General features: G+C 32.1%; 1 protein-coding gene across 4 annotated transcripts in view; it reads right to left on the reverse strand.

Moving 5' to 3' along the window:
* LOC140045221 (uncharacterized) overlaps positions 1–17,600 on the reverse strand; it is a 121,242-nt gene that overhangs the window by 27,015 nt on the left and 76,627 nt on the right. For 2 of the 4 annotated variants that reach the window (XM_072090038.1, XM_072090036.1), the window contains exons 5-16: positions 17,426–17,548; positions 16,793–16,915; positions 14,973–15,098; positions 14,123–14,245; positions 13,572–13,694; positions 12,131–12,298; positions 10,081–10,212; positions 9,188–9,310; positions 8,585–8,707; positions 7,720–7,863; positions 7,033–7,161; positions 1,729–1,857 (exon numbers count right to left, since the gene is read on the reverse strand). In XM_072090038.1, the coding sequence (XP_071946139.1) occupies positions 1,729–1,857; positions 7,033–7,161; positions 7,720–7,863; positions 8,585–8,707; positions 9,188–9,310; positions 10,081–10,212; positions 12,131–12,298; positions 13,572–13,694; positions 14,123–14,245; positions 14,973–15,098; positions 16,793–16,915; positions 17,426–17,548 (1,566 nt within the window). Of the gene's footprint in view, positions 1–1,728; positions 1,858–7,032; positions 7,162–7,719; positions 7,864–8,584; positions 8,708–9,187; positions 9,311–10,080; positions 10,213–12,130; positions 12,299–12,512; positions 12,675–13,571; positions 13,695–14,122; positions 14,246–14,972; positions 15,099–16,792; positions 16,916–17,425; positions 17,549–17,600 lie in introns of all 4 variants that reach the window. The other 2 variants (XM_072090037.1, XM_072090039.1) reach the window with 2 other exon arrangements.

The following is a 17,600-nucleotide window of genomic DNA, read 5'->3' on the forward strand; positions in this document are numbered from 1 at the left end:
TTTTCGGTCTACTAGAAACATTCTCAATAATTGATCATTGGAGCAACAGAAGATGAATATTAAGTTAGACGTTTTCTATAAATGCAATCAAGTAATTGATTTGCCTGCGACACAAACAGAATGTTTTACAAAATTCTTCGCACTTTGTTTACACTGATGCTAAACAAATTATGATCAACTATTATTGCATACACAGTAGAACCTTGCGTCTCCTAAATAGGAATTTAAGGCCCATTTACACTATAGGGTGTTAACGATCGATGATAAATAGATAAATATGCATTTTTCATAACTAAACAAAGAAAATTAAACAAGTTTTCATACTAGAACTATCTATCTATGCTGCCTTTGATGAAAATGATATTTTAACACGTTCAATCAAATGACGTCATGATCAGTTAGAGCAATAATATCGTGGCAATCCAACGATTTTATTGAACTTTTATCAAAGACAGCATAAATGATTATCCTATAGTTCTAGAACAAAAACTTTTCTAATTTCTTTTTTTTTTATGCAAGAAAAATGTATGTTTATCTATTTATCATTGATCGTTATCACCATAGTGTAAATTTATAAAAACATCATTATTGAGCACCTTTAAGTCACTACTCAAAACTCACATTTTCTGATATTTTTGCAAACGATTGATTGATTGAAAGGAGAGATTTTTTTATATTATACATCTGTAGTAAAAACCTCTATTTAAAGGACACCATTTGGCACCAAATAAAGTGTTTCCATAATAGGAGTATCTCATATAAGGTGATTTAATGTATTATACAGTATACGTATATTAAAACAAAAAATATGCTTATATCATTGTATTATTATATAGCAGCCTACATACCTAAATTATTACTGTTAAATTCCATATTGGTTTATACCATTACGTTATTATACAACGGCATATATTCCTAAATTTATTCATTGTGCATTTGAAATTCTCATTAAGTTTTAATACCGCTATTATTCATTATAATACTCTCTGCTAGGAATTATGAATTGTAATTAAAAGTAAATTTCAACGACTAAGGTGTTAAGATTCGGCGACGATACTAAAATCATTTAAAATTTAACGGCAATTTTTGTAATAGCAGAACATTAAATATTCCTTAATATATGTATGGTATATAACTTAATCTTTAAATCTTTAATTGTTTTATCCTACTAAATTATATTTATTAATACACTGTAAATTCAATGAAGTATTATTGTTGACGCTAAGGTTTGAACTTTGAACTTCGGGAATGGATGACAAAAATGTTAAAGACCAACCTACCGCTTCAATACATTTTTTAAAAACTTCTATTTTAAATGAAGTTATCGAAAATAGATACATATGATAAATTTATTTAAAATTAAAGAGCTTTTTTTTTTTATTGAATTCAGGGCTGTAAACCTAACACTACAGAAGGAATGCAGTCAATATCAGTCAATAACTAGCTAGTACAAGTAACCTCCATGTCTATGCAATATAACATATTAATTTCCTGATTTCTAAATTATTTATTATATTACGAACTGGTTTCATTAGGAAATCCCAAAAGACGGCAAATTAGATTTAAGAATAGACTGTCCTTTTCTCAATAATTCTCAAGATATTGCTTTTTTATTCAGTTAATAAAATCATTACTGGGTTAGAAAAACAAAAATTCAGTCATCAAATATGTATTGAACTAAAGAAAAACAAAGATTAAAAGTAAATGTATGTCATATTATCAACTTACCGAAATTACAAGACATCCCGAAAAATCCAGGAGGGCAGTTACAGATACCGGTGTCTCGGTTACAAGTCAGGCCTGTTGAGCACTCGCAGTGACGTAGACATTCGTCACCCCATCTACCAGGAGGACAACCTGCAAATATATATATATATATGTAGCTCAGCTAATATTAGTTTTAAAAACATTAAAAAATTGTAAAGATGATTGTAAAGTATGTGAAAATATAAACTTATATTGGGGAAAGTGTGAACAATAAACCAAATATATTTATGGGTAAATGTTTTCATTTTAGCTTAAGAAAGAGGGAATGGTAAATGTGGTTATATAGGCCATGGAAGAAATATATATATATTTCCTCAATGTATAGGCAAAAGCATTCATGGTATTAAGTAACAATTTGTGTTACATTTCAATTTTATCATCAAAAATTAATGAATAAATTGTAGATAAATAATACAAATATTGATACCATATAAGGAGATCTGGGACAATTAAATGTAGGTTGTCACATGACACAATAACATACTGTATGCTGAAAAAATGGAAATGTATATTTTTTTTTTTATTATCCTGAATGTATTTTATTATTGATTGTTGTAAATAATCAATCACATATTATAATTTATAACCGAAGATAGGATAAAGTATTTTTAAGAAGCATTATCTGTGTCAAGAATGTTTTAACTTTTAATTTATATTTGCAGAATTTTTATTTGTTATTTAATTTTAAATATATTTTAGTTTGAAATGTAAAATACTTATCACAGAGTTTGTCTGTTATACAGGAAAACATTGTGCTACAGGACTGAACATTAATTAAATCATATAAATATACAAAAAAATATTGCTTGAAAATGTGTTTCTATAAACATGTATCAGGAAGTCATGTGATGCTGTATCTACACAGGCTTAAAAACAATTCCATGATACAAAATTCACATGTGATGTTGTATCATGGTATTTGGCTATGATACTGTAAAACATGCTGATACAGTACCATAAATAAATATATTACTGTAATAAATTTGGGAAGATTTTGAGTCATAATTTACACATAATATTTGTCACCAGTTTAAGTGTGATAAATTACCCAAATTTGACTTGATTTTGACAGCATTTTTAATTCACAATTTATGAGGTAATTACAAAAATTACGGACTCAAGGTTGGTTATAATTATAGTTTATTTTCAGGTCACATAACTTTCTGAGATGTTTGGTACTGAGCCAAAACTATTTGCAATTACAAGTATTATTTACCTATACTTAATATGTACATAATATTTTTATGTATTGTGACGATTTGAATGGAAATATCGAATTGTTAAAATGGTTATTTATTGTTATTTAAAATGTTGTTTGTTTGTGTATAAATTATTTAAATACTGGTAAAAATATCAATTTGTTTACATTATATATTGTTTTAGTAATTATGAAATATGTTATTATTTATGTCATACATTATACAAATTTTTAAATTTGTTATTATGTTTGATGTGTATTATATTACATTATATGTAATCATGCCAAGTACAAACAAGCAAAATATATTATTTATCACAATTGTTTTTTTATTAATAGCAAATATGATATATTTAGTTTATTTTACAAATTTTTGATGTTTGTGTTACCAATCTGCTTTTGTTTAAATAAATATATTATAAAAAAAAAAACAGACCATTTTGGAGCATATGCCTAAAAGTTGATTGTTTCCAATATTATATCCATAATTTTTTTCATAAATGTCTAGTTTAAACCAGTGTCCCACTGTAATTAAATATATGGTGGAACCCCTCCTTTTGGACATCCCTATTCAAGGGGTACCTTATTTAAGGGACACCCCTATTAAGTAAACACCAGTGAAACGAATTAAGGGAAATATATTTCAATGTTCAACCATTAATTAAGGGGACACTTTTTTGGGTCCCGTTGGTTTTATTCACATTCCACTTTGACCTTTACTTGCAAGGTCATCCTCTTAAAACACAATCATCAGAAAATAAATAATAAATAGCAAGAACATAAAATCAATCAATAAAAAAAAACACCAGTAAACTTAATGATTGAAATTGTATTGCTTCAAGATATATCATTAAAAATTCAGTTGCATTGAAATTGAATTCTTGATATTGTAGAGAAATATCTGTATCGAGCGATGTCATGTAAAATTATTTATAAGTGATTTGAAAAACGACGAGAGACGTGTCTGGGGGTTGACAACGCAACATTACTGTCAAACTAATGTATATATTATGACTACATGTTCTTTTTGCCTGGGCATAATGAATCATTATTATTATTATTAATATTATATAAGAATTTATAATTTTCAACAAATACTACTTGTATTTGTAAACAGAAATAAATTCCTTTTTTATTCTTTTTTTACTTGGCATATGAAATATTTTATTATTGATTTTATACAGTATACAATTTTTTCATTTTTATTTATTATTTAAGAATTGATAATTTAAAAAAATGTTGTTTGAATTTTTTTTCCTATAAATATGAATTAATTAGGATTTATTTAATTCTTTATCTAATTCATTATCTTATACTCTGCATAATGAATAAATATTATTTAATTGATTAATTGAAAATATTATTTATATAAATATGAATGAATAAGATTTAATTAATTTCATTAGTCATTTTAAATTGGCATTATTGCATTTGTTTTTTATTTAAAACTTGTAAATATAAAGGAATAAGATTTACATAACTTTCGTAATAATATCATTTATAAGTTTAGGTTTTCTTTTGTTTGACAATTGTATTATTTTGAAATATATTACATACATTACAATATAGATGACATATTAATTATTATTTAATTAAATATTGTAATATGACTATAATTTTAACATTGAAAAATGTAATGTAATCAACAGAATTATATTATAAAACATTATAAAATGTAATATAATACTTTGGATGTAATATAATAATATGACAATGTGTATTGATTATATTGAAGCTTGTATGAAAAATGCCAAAAGCTAATGCATTGTGCGTGGAATTCACGTCATCACCGATTCTTTTGGGATTACACAAACTGTCGTATAGGAAATATAACTACCTAATTATTTATTCTAAAATAAATTTCTGAAGATTTTTAAGAAATTAGTAATTTTAACATTGTTATTTAGTATTTCAGTTTTAATAAAGTTGGTGTGAGTTTTATAAAGAATACACATGTCCATGCAATACCTAATTTGCATGCAAACAATCTAAAGTTGTTTATTTGTAAGCAATATTTATAATATGTTTTAAAGCTCAATAAAAGAATGTGTGACATTTACGTTTGTGAATACCAACTATGCATCTTATTTTTAGGCTTTCTTTAAGAATGTTATGTCCATTGAAAATTATACCGATGAAAACCTACGCCATATTGAACACAAAATACTAGGTTTATAACAATAATTATTAAACAATAGTGCATTGGCCTAAATCAATAGGCCTATGAATAAATTTGCATGGAAATTATACTTAATTGTGGAGGTGGGCGTACATCAAATTATATGCTTATTACATCCCGGATAATTTTCTAACCATTGCGATTATTCCAGCCAGGGGGATTACTTTTATCCAGGGCGATTATTCCAGCCAGGGGATGCTTCCACCCAGGGTCTTATTTTATCCAAGGAGACTTACCGTATATCTAGGGGTTTTATTTCATTCAGGGGCCTTACTGTATACTAGAGGCTTATTTCAACTAGGAGTCTATTCATTCCAGGGAGTTTATATCAGGGAGTAAATTTCCTGTTTACATCATCCAGGGAATTATTTCAATCAGAAACTTTAATACCTAGATTATTACAGTTTTTAAAGTGATTACCATTCATTTAGTACAGTTTTAGTACATTTACAAAAATATGTTTATACTTTTAAATACAATACAAAAAAAATGATGGTAATACAAAATCAGAACTACAGCAATATTAACCTGGAATAAATGTTTTTCCTGTACTATTGTATATTACTTAATAGTGAATAAAGAAGTTTTACTAATATAATTATACCAATTTAACGACCATTTTACCAATAATGAAATGGCAGTCAGTGCTCCATTCAAACTGTTGTAACACTGCGTACAACAATTAATTGTTTTTCACTAAGTAATCAATATTAGATCTTAAGTACAATAGGACCAGTAAGAAACATATTGATTGTTATTTCTTTATTTGAAGATTCAAATTATAAGCGTCGTAACTGTTGATGCTTAAAGCTTGGGGTCAAACTTGATGAGAAAAAGTAGAATGGATGGATGACCAATCATGTCCATTGGCCATGGATGACCAATCATGTCCATTGGTCATTTTAAAGTGATCATCATGGTCAAGTGTTAAATAATGTGTTTGCTTGGGCTATTGTCTCTGTGATATACAACTACATAGTAGAGTCTAACTTATTGTCTGTTATTGTGTGCCTTTTACCATCAATGGGATAACCAAAGGTGGAAGATTAATTTACCTCCATGGTCATGGAAGCATCCCTTTTTTTAAATTCTTCTATTGCAACCAAAACAAATTCAGTATCAAAGTATTATTCTTACTTGTTTCCTACTTGTAAAATTGAAGAGGTACTCTTTGAGAATCCACCTAGCATGGTCACTATAGAAATGTGTCTTATTTGTCCATGCATTGTCCTGTCATTGTCATGTTTTTATAGTCATTGTTCGTTTTATATGTAAAAGGGTAGCCATAACAATGAACTTTGCTATTTTGGTTTTTTCCCTCTATTTTTGCTTTATCTCAACCACTTATCATCATATTATCTTACATTATCTTATTATCTTAGGGCCAACTGACTTTTTACGTTATAGTAATTTTTTGCCTTGTTGCCCCTGATTATTGTGCTTTGTTTCTGTTCTGTATTATTTTAATGTTTATTGGTCGAATAAATGAAATGAAATATGCACTTTGGAAATAAATTGAAACTTGAATGTATAATCATTATTATCATCTTGTAATTCTCTAGCAAACTACATTTGTATCTTAGTAAGAATTTACAAATACCAGTTATAAAACTAAGAAGACAAGGTTGAGGATGATTGGGGAGTCACTTAATGGCCGACTTGTCAATTAGTCTGACATTCAACTGAATGACGATTAAGCCACGACTGTTTAAAGCACCTTTGGCTGGTCCCAACATTGACCAAGGGCTTCTATTGTCCAGTGCCACCTTAACCAGAGGAGAGGCATAATCCAATATGTGAGGCAGATACTAGATGCAGCAGCTGCCATAAGAGTCAGCAGTGCTGTTACTACCGGCAGTTTATATGACAAAATGTCAGGGTCACTTACCGTCTTCGCAGAATCTTCCATGAACTCCAACTGGACATTTGCAATCACCCGTTATAAAATTGCAGTTACCTCCATTTTGACAAATACAGATACTCTGACAGCCATCTCCATAAAATCCCTGCGGACAAGCTAAGAAAAAATGAACATTTTTATAAACAATTAATAAAACTGAAAACTACATCTTTTTAGCATATGGGTACAATACAAGTGCAATCTAAATGAGGTATGTATTTAATGATAATATGATTGATATATTGCATTTATACTGGTCCAGGTAATATCGTTGCAAAATAAAAAAGTTACTGGTTTTGCTTTATTATCTTCATAAATGTTTGGGTTAAAGCTTTGTATAATGTGAACACAATTTTGTGAAAAATCTCCCAAGATTTCATAGAGCTCCCCTGTGAAAAACACACTGATGAGAGACCTGTTTTGTTCCAAGATGTTCCTAGTTTTACATCACGCACATTGCTTTGATATTAAACTGTTCAAACATAGTAATCAAATAGCATGCAACTTCGCTTTCCTTCCGAGATTTCTCAGAGTTTGCATATGCGTGTATGAAAATGTGTTATAAATCGGGCGATCAAACCTGGTTACAAGTTGTAATAATTTATGCATATGTGAAAAGGGTAGAGTTCCTGCTCTAAACGAGTCATCCATAGATGTTGCCGTCCGAAAACTTACTCTCATTGCAAATAATTCCTGCAAATCCAGCTGGACATCTACAACCATTGAAGCCAACGTTACATCCTCCACCATTCAAACACGGATCATCATTACAGGAGAACTCACAGCTTGGGCCAAACGAGCCAAACGAGCAAACAGCTCCTTATAAACGAATAAAAATCAGTTTTAACAAATGATTTAAAGACAAATTTTTGTCAGAAAAAATTCTAACGGTAAGGATCTTACCACCAAGCTACAACTCCACTACTTTGTCATGAATCTTTGTGTTTTGAAAAATTAAAGACCCATTCCCTACAATTTCCAACGTTTTGTATTATTATTATTACCTAAGTAGCTAATTTCTCTGAATGTCCTCTCGTGGACGGTCTTTAGGCCTAGCCTAGCAAGCTTAGTTTTGTAGGCCTAGCTGGTAAACATCGGTAACGTACGAACACCGTACGCTGCCTAGCCTGAGGTTGTATAGTTGCTGCATTAATTGTCTTTCTGTCTTTGTTAGACTCTGTTGATACAAATTGGGGGAAACCCGGTATTTTTGTTGAAATGTTAGGAGTCTTCCATTTGTTTTGGCTGCGCGATCGATCAAAAAGTGGGTGAATTACAGAAGAAGAAAAAAATCAATCTTTGCGCAATGCATGTTGGGATTTATAGTGGAGTGGACCGCTAAAATTATTAAAATCGACTTATTTTTCACATTTGTAACCGTTTAAAGACAAAAAAAGTTATCTCAATAGGACCATACAGTATTTATTTTTACATTATATGTAGTTTGTGACCTTTAATTAGATCTAAAAAATGTAGGGAATAAACCAAGAGGAATCAGGTAGACTGATATACATAAAATAAAATTCTTCTATATTTTTACCTCCAAAAGGTTTATTCTCTTCAAACTCTTCCAAACTTTCTTGAAAATCTGACCCGAAGAAAGAGTTTTCGTATTCAGCAAACCTTACAAGTTGGGATGAATTTGGTTGTATTCCAGCTTGTTCTGTAAAATATAATTTTCAAAATGTGATCACCAACAATATTTTGGTGTAAAAATGCCCTTATTGCTAAGCAGCATTAAATCTAATTAAACCAAGATGTTTCCCGGTCATTCTAGACTCCGGCACCTCATACAATTATACCCTTGGTATATAAAACTATTTACAAAAAAGAAACATTAAGCGTGGTTTCCACTATTGATGCAGAGCAACGTAAGAAAGTGTCCTTTCAATAATTGTGCTTGCCCTCGTCTGCGTGAAATCAAACATGCTTGGTTGCATCATCGTTCGTTGCAGACCTTGATTTGATTCACTTCGCGTCCTTGACTACGCGCTGTTCTATGTTCTCTTTTGAGCTTGCTTTACGTTGTTAGGTGAAATCAAACTGAAATTATTTCCCGTAGCAATTGTTTACGCAATACGGCACTTTGCATTGATACGGCGCTGCGGTACATTGGTAGTGGGAACCACGGTTTAGTACATACGTTGGCACGTTTTCCCGTCAGTGTTAATATAGTAGCCGGCTTTGCAAGAACATTCTGCTGATCCTTGGTAATTCTGGCAAACTTGTTCACATCCTCCGTTATTTACTGCGCATTCATCCACATCTACAAATAAAAAGAGTATAAAATAAATTGTCTGAATTTTATTAGTAATTTAAAGCCTAATCTACATTAGCAGTGGGGTAATGCATGGGGCAAAGATCCCTGGTTTAGCACTCCTAAGGGGTGATCCTACAACGTTGGGTAGTTGTATTGGGGCTGTTCATGCACTGGGGCTCCTGGGTTATGCCAATGACCGCCCATAGCAATTACAACATTTTGTTGTAAAGTGCAAGTTTGCCACTGTGTTGAGAGTGTTACTTGAGGTGTTCATCTCAGAACCACTGTGTTTCACTTTCTGTCGAGCTGTAGCTTGGTGTTTAACGTGCTTGCCTACTAACCCCAGGGTTAGTGTTCAATCCTGACCTAGTGCCAGGGTTGTAACTCATTCAACTCCACTCCCTAAGCCTCAAATGAGACTTAGTTTATAGACATGATAAATTATAATATAGTTTCTCGCTGTTGGATGCGTACAGAAGAAAAGTAACAAAACTTTCTCCAAACAGTGGCAAACTCGCACTTTGCAAAAAAAGTTTGCTAGCTTAAAACTAAAATATTTTTTCATGTATATTTTTGTAATTTACAGCATTTAGAAAATCAATTTTTTTATATCAATCTTTTATGATGGATGGATAAATTTATTTTATAAAGTACACACTGGAAATAAATTGTTCATCAACTTCACCACACCTGTTTTGAATTTGAAGGATTGAATAAATAAGACCGAGTATGGTAGCTGTTGTTTCGTAAATAAAAACAAGAAAGGGCGCCCTCACCAGAACATGTACAGTTGTCGTCGTTCAATACATAGCCTACATTACAGCCACACCTGTAGCTGCCTTCATTATTGATGCATCCATGTTGACAACAATTGCCACCGCTGTAATCAGCACTGCATTCATTAATATCTGAACAAATAAATAAAATATATAGTAACAATAAGTCATTCAAATAAAGGCATAATAAAGTCTATTTTGAAAAGATGTAAAGTTATAAAAAATGTGCTTAATGTAAAAAAAAATGATATTCTATAATAAAAATCAAACATATCTGCTAGGGGAGAGCTCATGGTAATTCTAGAAGGTGTTTTACAAAGGTCATTCACATATTAATAATAATATCCTGGATTTATATAGCGCCTAATGTTGTGAAACCTCTAAGTGCTGAACATTATTACCCCAGTACTGATTGGATCAAACACCTATGGAAACAAACTCCCATAATGCAGCTAGTAATCAGTGCAAAGTTGTGTCTCGATCTAACCAGGTTCCCATTTATACACCTGGCTGGAGAGAGGCGTAAGTAAAGTATTTGGCCTAAGGGTACAAGCAATGCGGCGAGAGTTGGATTCGAACCTAGACCTCATGATCAGTAGTCAACACACTGCTCCTTGTACTAAGTTTCTACATTATGTGGTAGTGTGAATGTATGAGAATGACCTGTTAACAGCTCCTTGTACTAAGTTTCTACATTATGTGGTAGTGTGAATGTATGAGAATGACCTGTTAACAGCTCCTTGTACTAAGTTTCTACATTATGTGGTAGTGTGAATGTATGAGAATGACCTGTTAACAGCTCCTTGTACTAAGTTTCTACATTATGTGGTAGTGTGAATGTATGAGAATGACCTGTTAACAGCTCCTTGTACTAAGTTTCTACATTATGTGGTAGTGTGGCCAGTTCCGTTCAATGCCGCCTTATTCTCACTAATATTTTTTAACCAGGTACTCATTTTTAGCTGAGTGGACTCAGAGTTGTTCAATTTTTGGGAATTAATTAAGCCGGGGCTTTCTGTATGATGGTCAAATGTCCTAAACATTTGGCAATCACTTTTAAATTTTCCATACCAAATATAAGCTCTCCCCTAATCTAGAGGGCAAAATGATCATGAAAACTATGTCTTATTCAAACGATCTATTTTCTAGAAGTTATGTAAAGAGAGAATAACCAGAGGGCGATATAATCATTTTATTGAATGCCAGGACTAAAAAATAATCTATTTATACTATATCTTTATACAGTAATCATATAAATAAAATGTGATTAGTACAGTAAATAACTATTATATAAGATGCACTTCAATCATATATATTTCAAGACAGACAGACAAACTGACTACTTAAGCCACTCTTGATAACAATTTATTAATAATAAGAATACCAGTAGGCCTACTTTCAAATGTGGTAAGTTTGAGCTAAGAGGAAAATTTGACAAGTCTGCAATATTAAACTAAGTTTATAGAAATTGTTTTGATTGAGACACACTACATGAGCTGTTACTGGGAATGAATATGGAAAGAGGGGGTAAAAGAAGGGGGGAGGGGGTGAGAGTACAGAGGTTCTGAAGTCAATCAGGCTAGTAAAGGAACATTTTAGTTTGTGAAAGCCATTTTCAAGCAGTTAGATATATATAACTTTTATCTAAATTCCAAGATTGGTTTAAGATGGTTTCATACTGTCATACCATTGCATTGGGTATAAACTAATCTCTTATTGTCAGTTCACACTATACTGTAGGAAGTCAGTTTTTATTAAGTAAAATAAAGATTATGTGTGATATTAAAGATATATATTTATCTATTTATTATTATGATTAATAATTTACAATATTATTATTAATTAATATGTGGGAATAATGTTTTACTGATTAGCTAAAAGTGTAAACTAGAAAAATATTTACAATGTTACTGAAGGCTTGGGGTAAAATGGATAAATAGTAATATAGCATTGTATTATTAAGTTGCATAGAAAACGATGCACGCCATTCAGGATAGGTTTGCGCATGATATGCGAGGAAAGACCAGAAAAACAACTGGTGTTACCAAACCTTCACAGGCGCCCCCTGTCGGGTCCACAAATTTGAATCCATTGTGACATGCACACTGAATGGTCGACCCGTCACCACGACAAATATGGTCGCAAATGTCTGGATTTTGGTCGCACGGATCACAACCGTTCGCTGTATCACATGATGGTACAGACACAACGTAAATTCCTTTAAAAAAATCAATCACACATTTTGCTAATTTCATTCTTAAACTAATTTTTGTTTCATAAAACTCACAAACACAATGTCAATGACCACTGAAATATTAAAGCCACTATTATTGTAGCGGATTCTTTGGTCAAAGGTCATTAGGTCAAAGGTTATTCATTGTGTTTGTGTGTTTTATCCAATCAAAACGCTTACATTTCTACGCCGTACAAACCTTGACATCCCTTCATATCAGCTTCTTGCATATAACCCTTACGACATCTACAAAATTTAATGCCGTTGGTGTCAATGTCGCAGGTCTGCTCACAACCACCATTATTGGTCAAACAGGGATTCTCCTTCAGATTACTAGTCGTAACTACTTCTAACATAATTCCTTTAGAAAGATTTTGGCAAATAGCATCAGGTTATGTATAACTGATATAATTAGAGAGAGTGAGGAAAGAGTAGTGTTAGAGCTGGTGACACAGTGTCAGAGCTGGTGACATAGTGTCAGAGCTGGTGACACAGTGTCAGAGCTGGTGACACAGTATCAGAGCTGGTGACACAGTGTCAGAGCTGATGACACAGTGTCAGAGCTGATGACACAGTGTCAGAGCTGGTGACACAGTGTCAGAGCTGGTGACACAGTGTCAGAGCTGGTGACACAGTGTCAGAGCTGGTGATCTGAAGACCAACCCATGGCAAATGATACATGTGGAAGAATTTCCTGCAAAAGGTTACAGGCTTATATACTGTTGAAGAAATCTGTACATGCAGGATAGGAAATAATGGAGGTCCGTCATTGGAATCTTTCAGACACTGGGTGATGAAAAAGATCCTTTGTTTCAACGAACCAGATTTTATACACTTTCTCAAGAGTAAATTTCCATAACTTTCCCTAACTTTTCCAGCCAAAATTACATGACTTTCCATAGACAGTTTTATATGACAACTTAGAATGTCATAGTAAAAAATTAAATAATTGTTATTACAATTTTAAAAAAATTGTTTCTTCATCTTATCACATTTTTTCTCATAAATTTTTAATGACTTTTAGACCTGGAAAAAATTGAGTAAAATTTTTCAATGACTAGTAGGAACCCTGAGGAATAATTACATTTTATTTTTATAGGTACAGGAAATTGCTTGATATAAATTTGGTGGATAAGAAACAAATCTATGTAACAACATGAACCAGTTTTGATTAAACAGAAAAATCTAAAAAAATAAATTACATATTAGGGCTCTCCGTTTATTAAATTGAAATTATATATAAAAACCAATAACATACGATAACATTTGAGGCCATTGTCTTCTAACTTGAAGTTTTCCTCGCAAGCGCATCGATATGAGCCCTCGGTGTTGACGCAAATCTGAGCGCACTGATCACTGCCGTTCTCACATTCGTCAATATCTTTATAATAAACAAGAAAATCAATATTTAAAAACTGGAACTCATTACTGAATAAATTATCTAGAAGGTGTATGGTAAAATGACAATTTGTCAATTGGGCAAGATATTGCAGACACGTAGCTATGAGCATTTGCAGACACAGCTATGAGCACTTACTGGCTAAACCCAGGGGCCCGGGAGCATGACCAGTCCAATGCAACAAACAAGCGTTGGAGGGCCTTTAGGAGTGCTATACCAGAGGCGTTTTACCCTGCGCTATGCCACTGTGTGGACATGTTTCTTCACTCAATACCTAAATTTTGGATGATTCTAGATCCAAACGACCAACGGCATAACATCTGTAGGTCATAGGTCATTGCAAATACAAGTTTCCTATTGAAAGGAGAACCAGCAGAATATATTTTTGAGAAGAACCTGATGAAAATTACCTATGCATGCACGACCATCTTGACCCACTTCATAACCAGCATTGCAGCTGCATAGAGCTGTGCCATCAATGTTCAGACAAGTGTGAGCACAACCACCATTGTTGGTACGGCACGGGTTTGCCACTATGTATATAAAAAAAATAATTATTTTAACAAACTTTTGATGAAAATAAAAGATTTCAATAAAGTGAACCAAAATGACATATAGTAAAAAGAAATTGCAAATATTGACATGTATTAGATATTTTATTTTAAAATTCTATTTTGAAAAACCAAAATTTGTTACTGACCTGACTGACAGTTTCAGTGCTCATTTCATGAGCACTTTCTTTAGTGACGATTATATTGTTAAGCAAATATAATATAGTCGTCACTCTGAAGAAAGTGGTCGTGAAATGAGCATTGAAACTGTCAGTCAGGTCCGTAACTAATTTTAGTTTGTCAAAATAGAATTTTAAAATAAGGTATCTTCAAACCAGATGAACATTTTCAAATTGTATTTGATATTTGTAATTTGTCATTTTATATGAAATATGTTTTGTGTAAAATGATGTAAAGAATTAACTCTTTGTTTATGAAAGTGGAAAGTGAATGGAAAGTGGGAATAAGGGGAAAAGGAATTGAATGGGAAAGAGGAAAGGAAATGGGGAAGAGTAAATTGAATGGGAGAGGGAATTGAATGGGAGAGGGAATTGAATGGGAGAGGAAAGTGAATAGGAGAGAGGGAATTAAAATGGGAGAGGGAAGTGAATGGAAAATAAATGAATGGGAGAGGGAAGTGAATGGGACAAGGAAGTAAATGGTGAAGAAGGAAAAAGATTGAAACGGGTATCTCTTCTACTCTTCTTACTTTCGCAGCTCCTTCCATTGGGTGATAGACGATATCCTGAATAACATTGGCAACTGTATGAACCAAACTCAAGTGAAATGCATCGATGCTCGCAATTACCATTATCAATAAGACAGCCATCTTCAGCTACATGCAGCAAGAAAAATAAAATAAAACATGCAAACAAAAGATATTAAAAAAAATAATACAGTATATCAGAATATAATCCCACTCCTGAAATTAGGCTTAATTTGGACATAACAAATTTTTAAAGTGTTCATATTCTTTGAAAATATAAACGTTACTTCAGATGTTCATTGCTGATGCTAACGAAAAATAAGTGAGGTTATTATCATTGTTTTATAACAATAGAAATGTTAAACACGGAGCCATCTTTTAAGGCAATCTCTATAAAATCCCCCCAAATTTGTGCCCTGGCTCTCTGGGACTATATTCAGCCATGCAATACATTTTTTTAAAAACAAAAGATCAGTGTAAAAAAGATGTTAGTAAATCATTCTTGATTCAAATATTATAATTTAAGTGCTATATGTAAGAGACCATTTCAGTCTCTTTCAGTTAATGTCAGTCGACAGAGGAGTGAGTTGTCTATAATCTGAGCAAATATTTCATTGGAATAACTAGTACATAGATTCTCATGCAATTGCATAAAAATACTTAATTATTGGATTATCAAAAACATATTTAAAAAGATTATATAATTAATTAAGAAAATATTTTAAATATAGAAGAAAACTTAAATCTATAAACAATAGTGACTGTGAGCTTAACCATTACTAAAATCTTTTAAACTTCAATCAAAACAGAGAGATACACCTTCCACATTTCCATCAGTTATTTTTACTTAATTTAATTAGCATTTGTTATGTGTTAGAAGACAAATTTGAATGGATATATTCCAAAAAACAATCAAGAAAAGGTAAACTTCATTGGTCATTGACTCTGGTATCAATTGTAATGTAACATTTCCCAGATAAACAGCAACGCATCATTGACGAGAACTGCAATTGGCCCAATTGTACAGACCTATATATTTGCCTCTTTCTGGCACTGGGATGAGTAGAATTACAATATTTCCTTTTTATAAATTATAGCTATCAAATATAAACAAAACAGGATATATTAGTTTATGGGAAAAAGACTACTCATAAAACTGAAGTACTTCAAAGAAGAAAAACAGGGAGACTTGTCTACACGCAAAGATCTTTTTCCCATGATTCGTAATCACTACTCTGTAAAAGTAAACTTTTCACTCTTTTTTGAATAATTGATGCTATGGGTAAAATTTCAGCATTTAATTTTTGTTGTGGTTGACAGGTAAGCAAACAGAATAGGATTGATGTTCGACTAGTCCATTTTGGGAAGATCTTGCTTCTCGGACTCCTTGCTGTTTCTAAAAAAACGGTTTGAGTTTTACAAGCAATTTGAGGACCTTAAAGCAACATTGTGAAATGATTTCAGTTACACTGCATAGCTCCCTCTAGAGGACACATTGAACTATACGTTTAAAATCATAAAAGAAAGTTTCTAAACTAAAAACTTGTTAATTATTTAAGTATTTCTAAGCATAAATTATTAATTTAATATTTAACTATGATATACAGGTCAAATATAACTAGGCCATAGTATCCAGTCAACTTGTGTAAATTCAAATTCCTTTTCTTCTTTAGAAGATCATTTCAAAAGTGTTTAATTCCAAATTCTATGAAAGTTATTAAATAAAAAAAGTCCATAACAATATGTTTTCATTCAGCATGCTAGCTTTTCCCCTTGCTCCACTAACATGCAAATTTAAGACATGCTAAGTGAAACATACATACCAACACATGTTCGGCCATCGGCATGTAATTTCTGCCCTTCTGGGCACTCACACTGGTAGCCTCCAAAGGTATTTGTACAAGTGTCTGAACAACCACCATTGTTGATCTCGCATTCATCAATATCTAAACAAAGAGGCAATAAATATTTTAAAATTTTATTTGAAGTAACCTTTTTTCAATGTTCATAGCCATTAGCATACAGTAGTAACTCACCACTGATAAGATGGATAAACTATGTCATGCTTAAAACCAGGTCTCAATTAAGGCTTAAGGTCTGTCTATACTATCAAACTTTGTCACACAAAATGTGCGATGTGCCCAAATATAGTAGTAATATGTCCAAATATGGTAGTGATATGACATTATCATAGTCATATATGGGCACATCACATTTTTTTGTCACATTATGTCTGATAGAGCATAAGGTGTACAATGAGCGAGTTACAGTCATGGTCAAGATTAAATCCTGGAGTTACAGTTCCACTACACGGGCCTAAAATGTACAAAGTACTGAGTTTCTACTGATGTCCTATCTGTTGCATTATTTATAATTTTCAAGGGGGAGGAAGAGGTGGCCTGGGCTGGCTTGACCTGGGCTGACTTGGCCCTCCTTGAATCCACTTATCCACTTACCAATACAAGAAACTCCATCTGATGCCAATTCATGACCAGGTGTACATTTACAATAGAAGCTGCCAATAGTATTGCTACATGACCCTTGACATCCGCCGTTGTTAAATAAACACTCATTCGTATCTGAAATGATAACAATTAAACTCTTCACATTATTCATATACACATCCTTCAG

Source organism: Antedon mediterranea, chromosome 3 (assembly GCF_964355755.1).
Source record: "Antedon mediterranea chromosome 3, ecAntMedi1.1, whole genome shotgun sequence".
Classification (NCBI taxonomy): Eukaryota; Metazoa; Echinodermata; class Crinoidea; order Comatulida; family Antedonidae; genus Antedon; species Antedon mediterranea.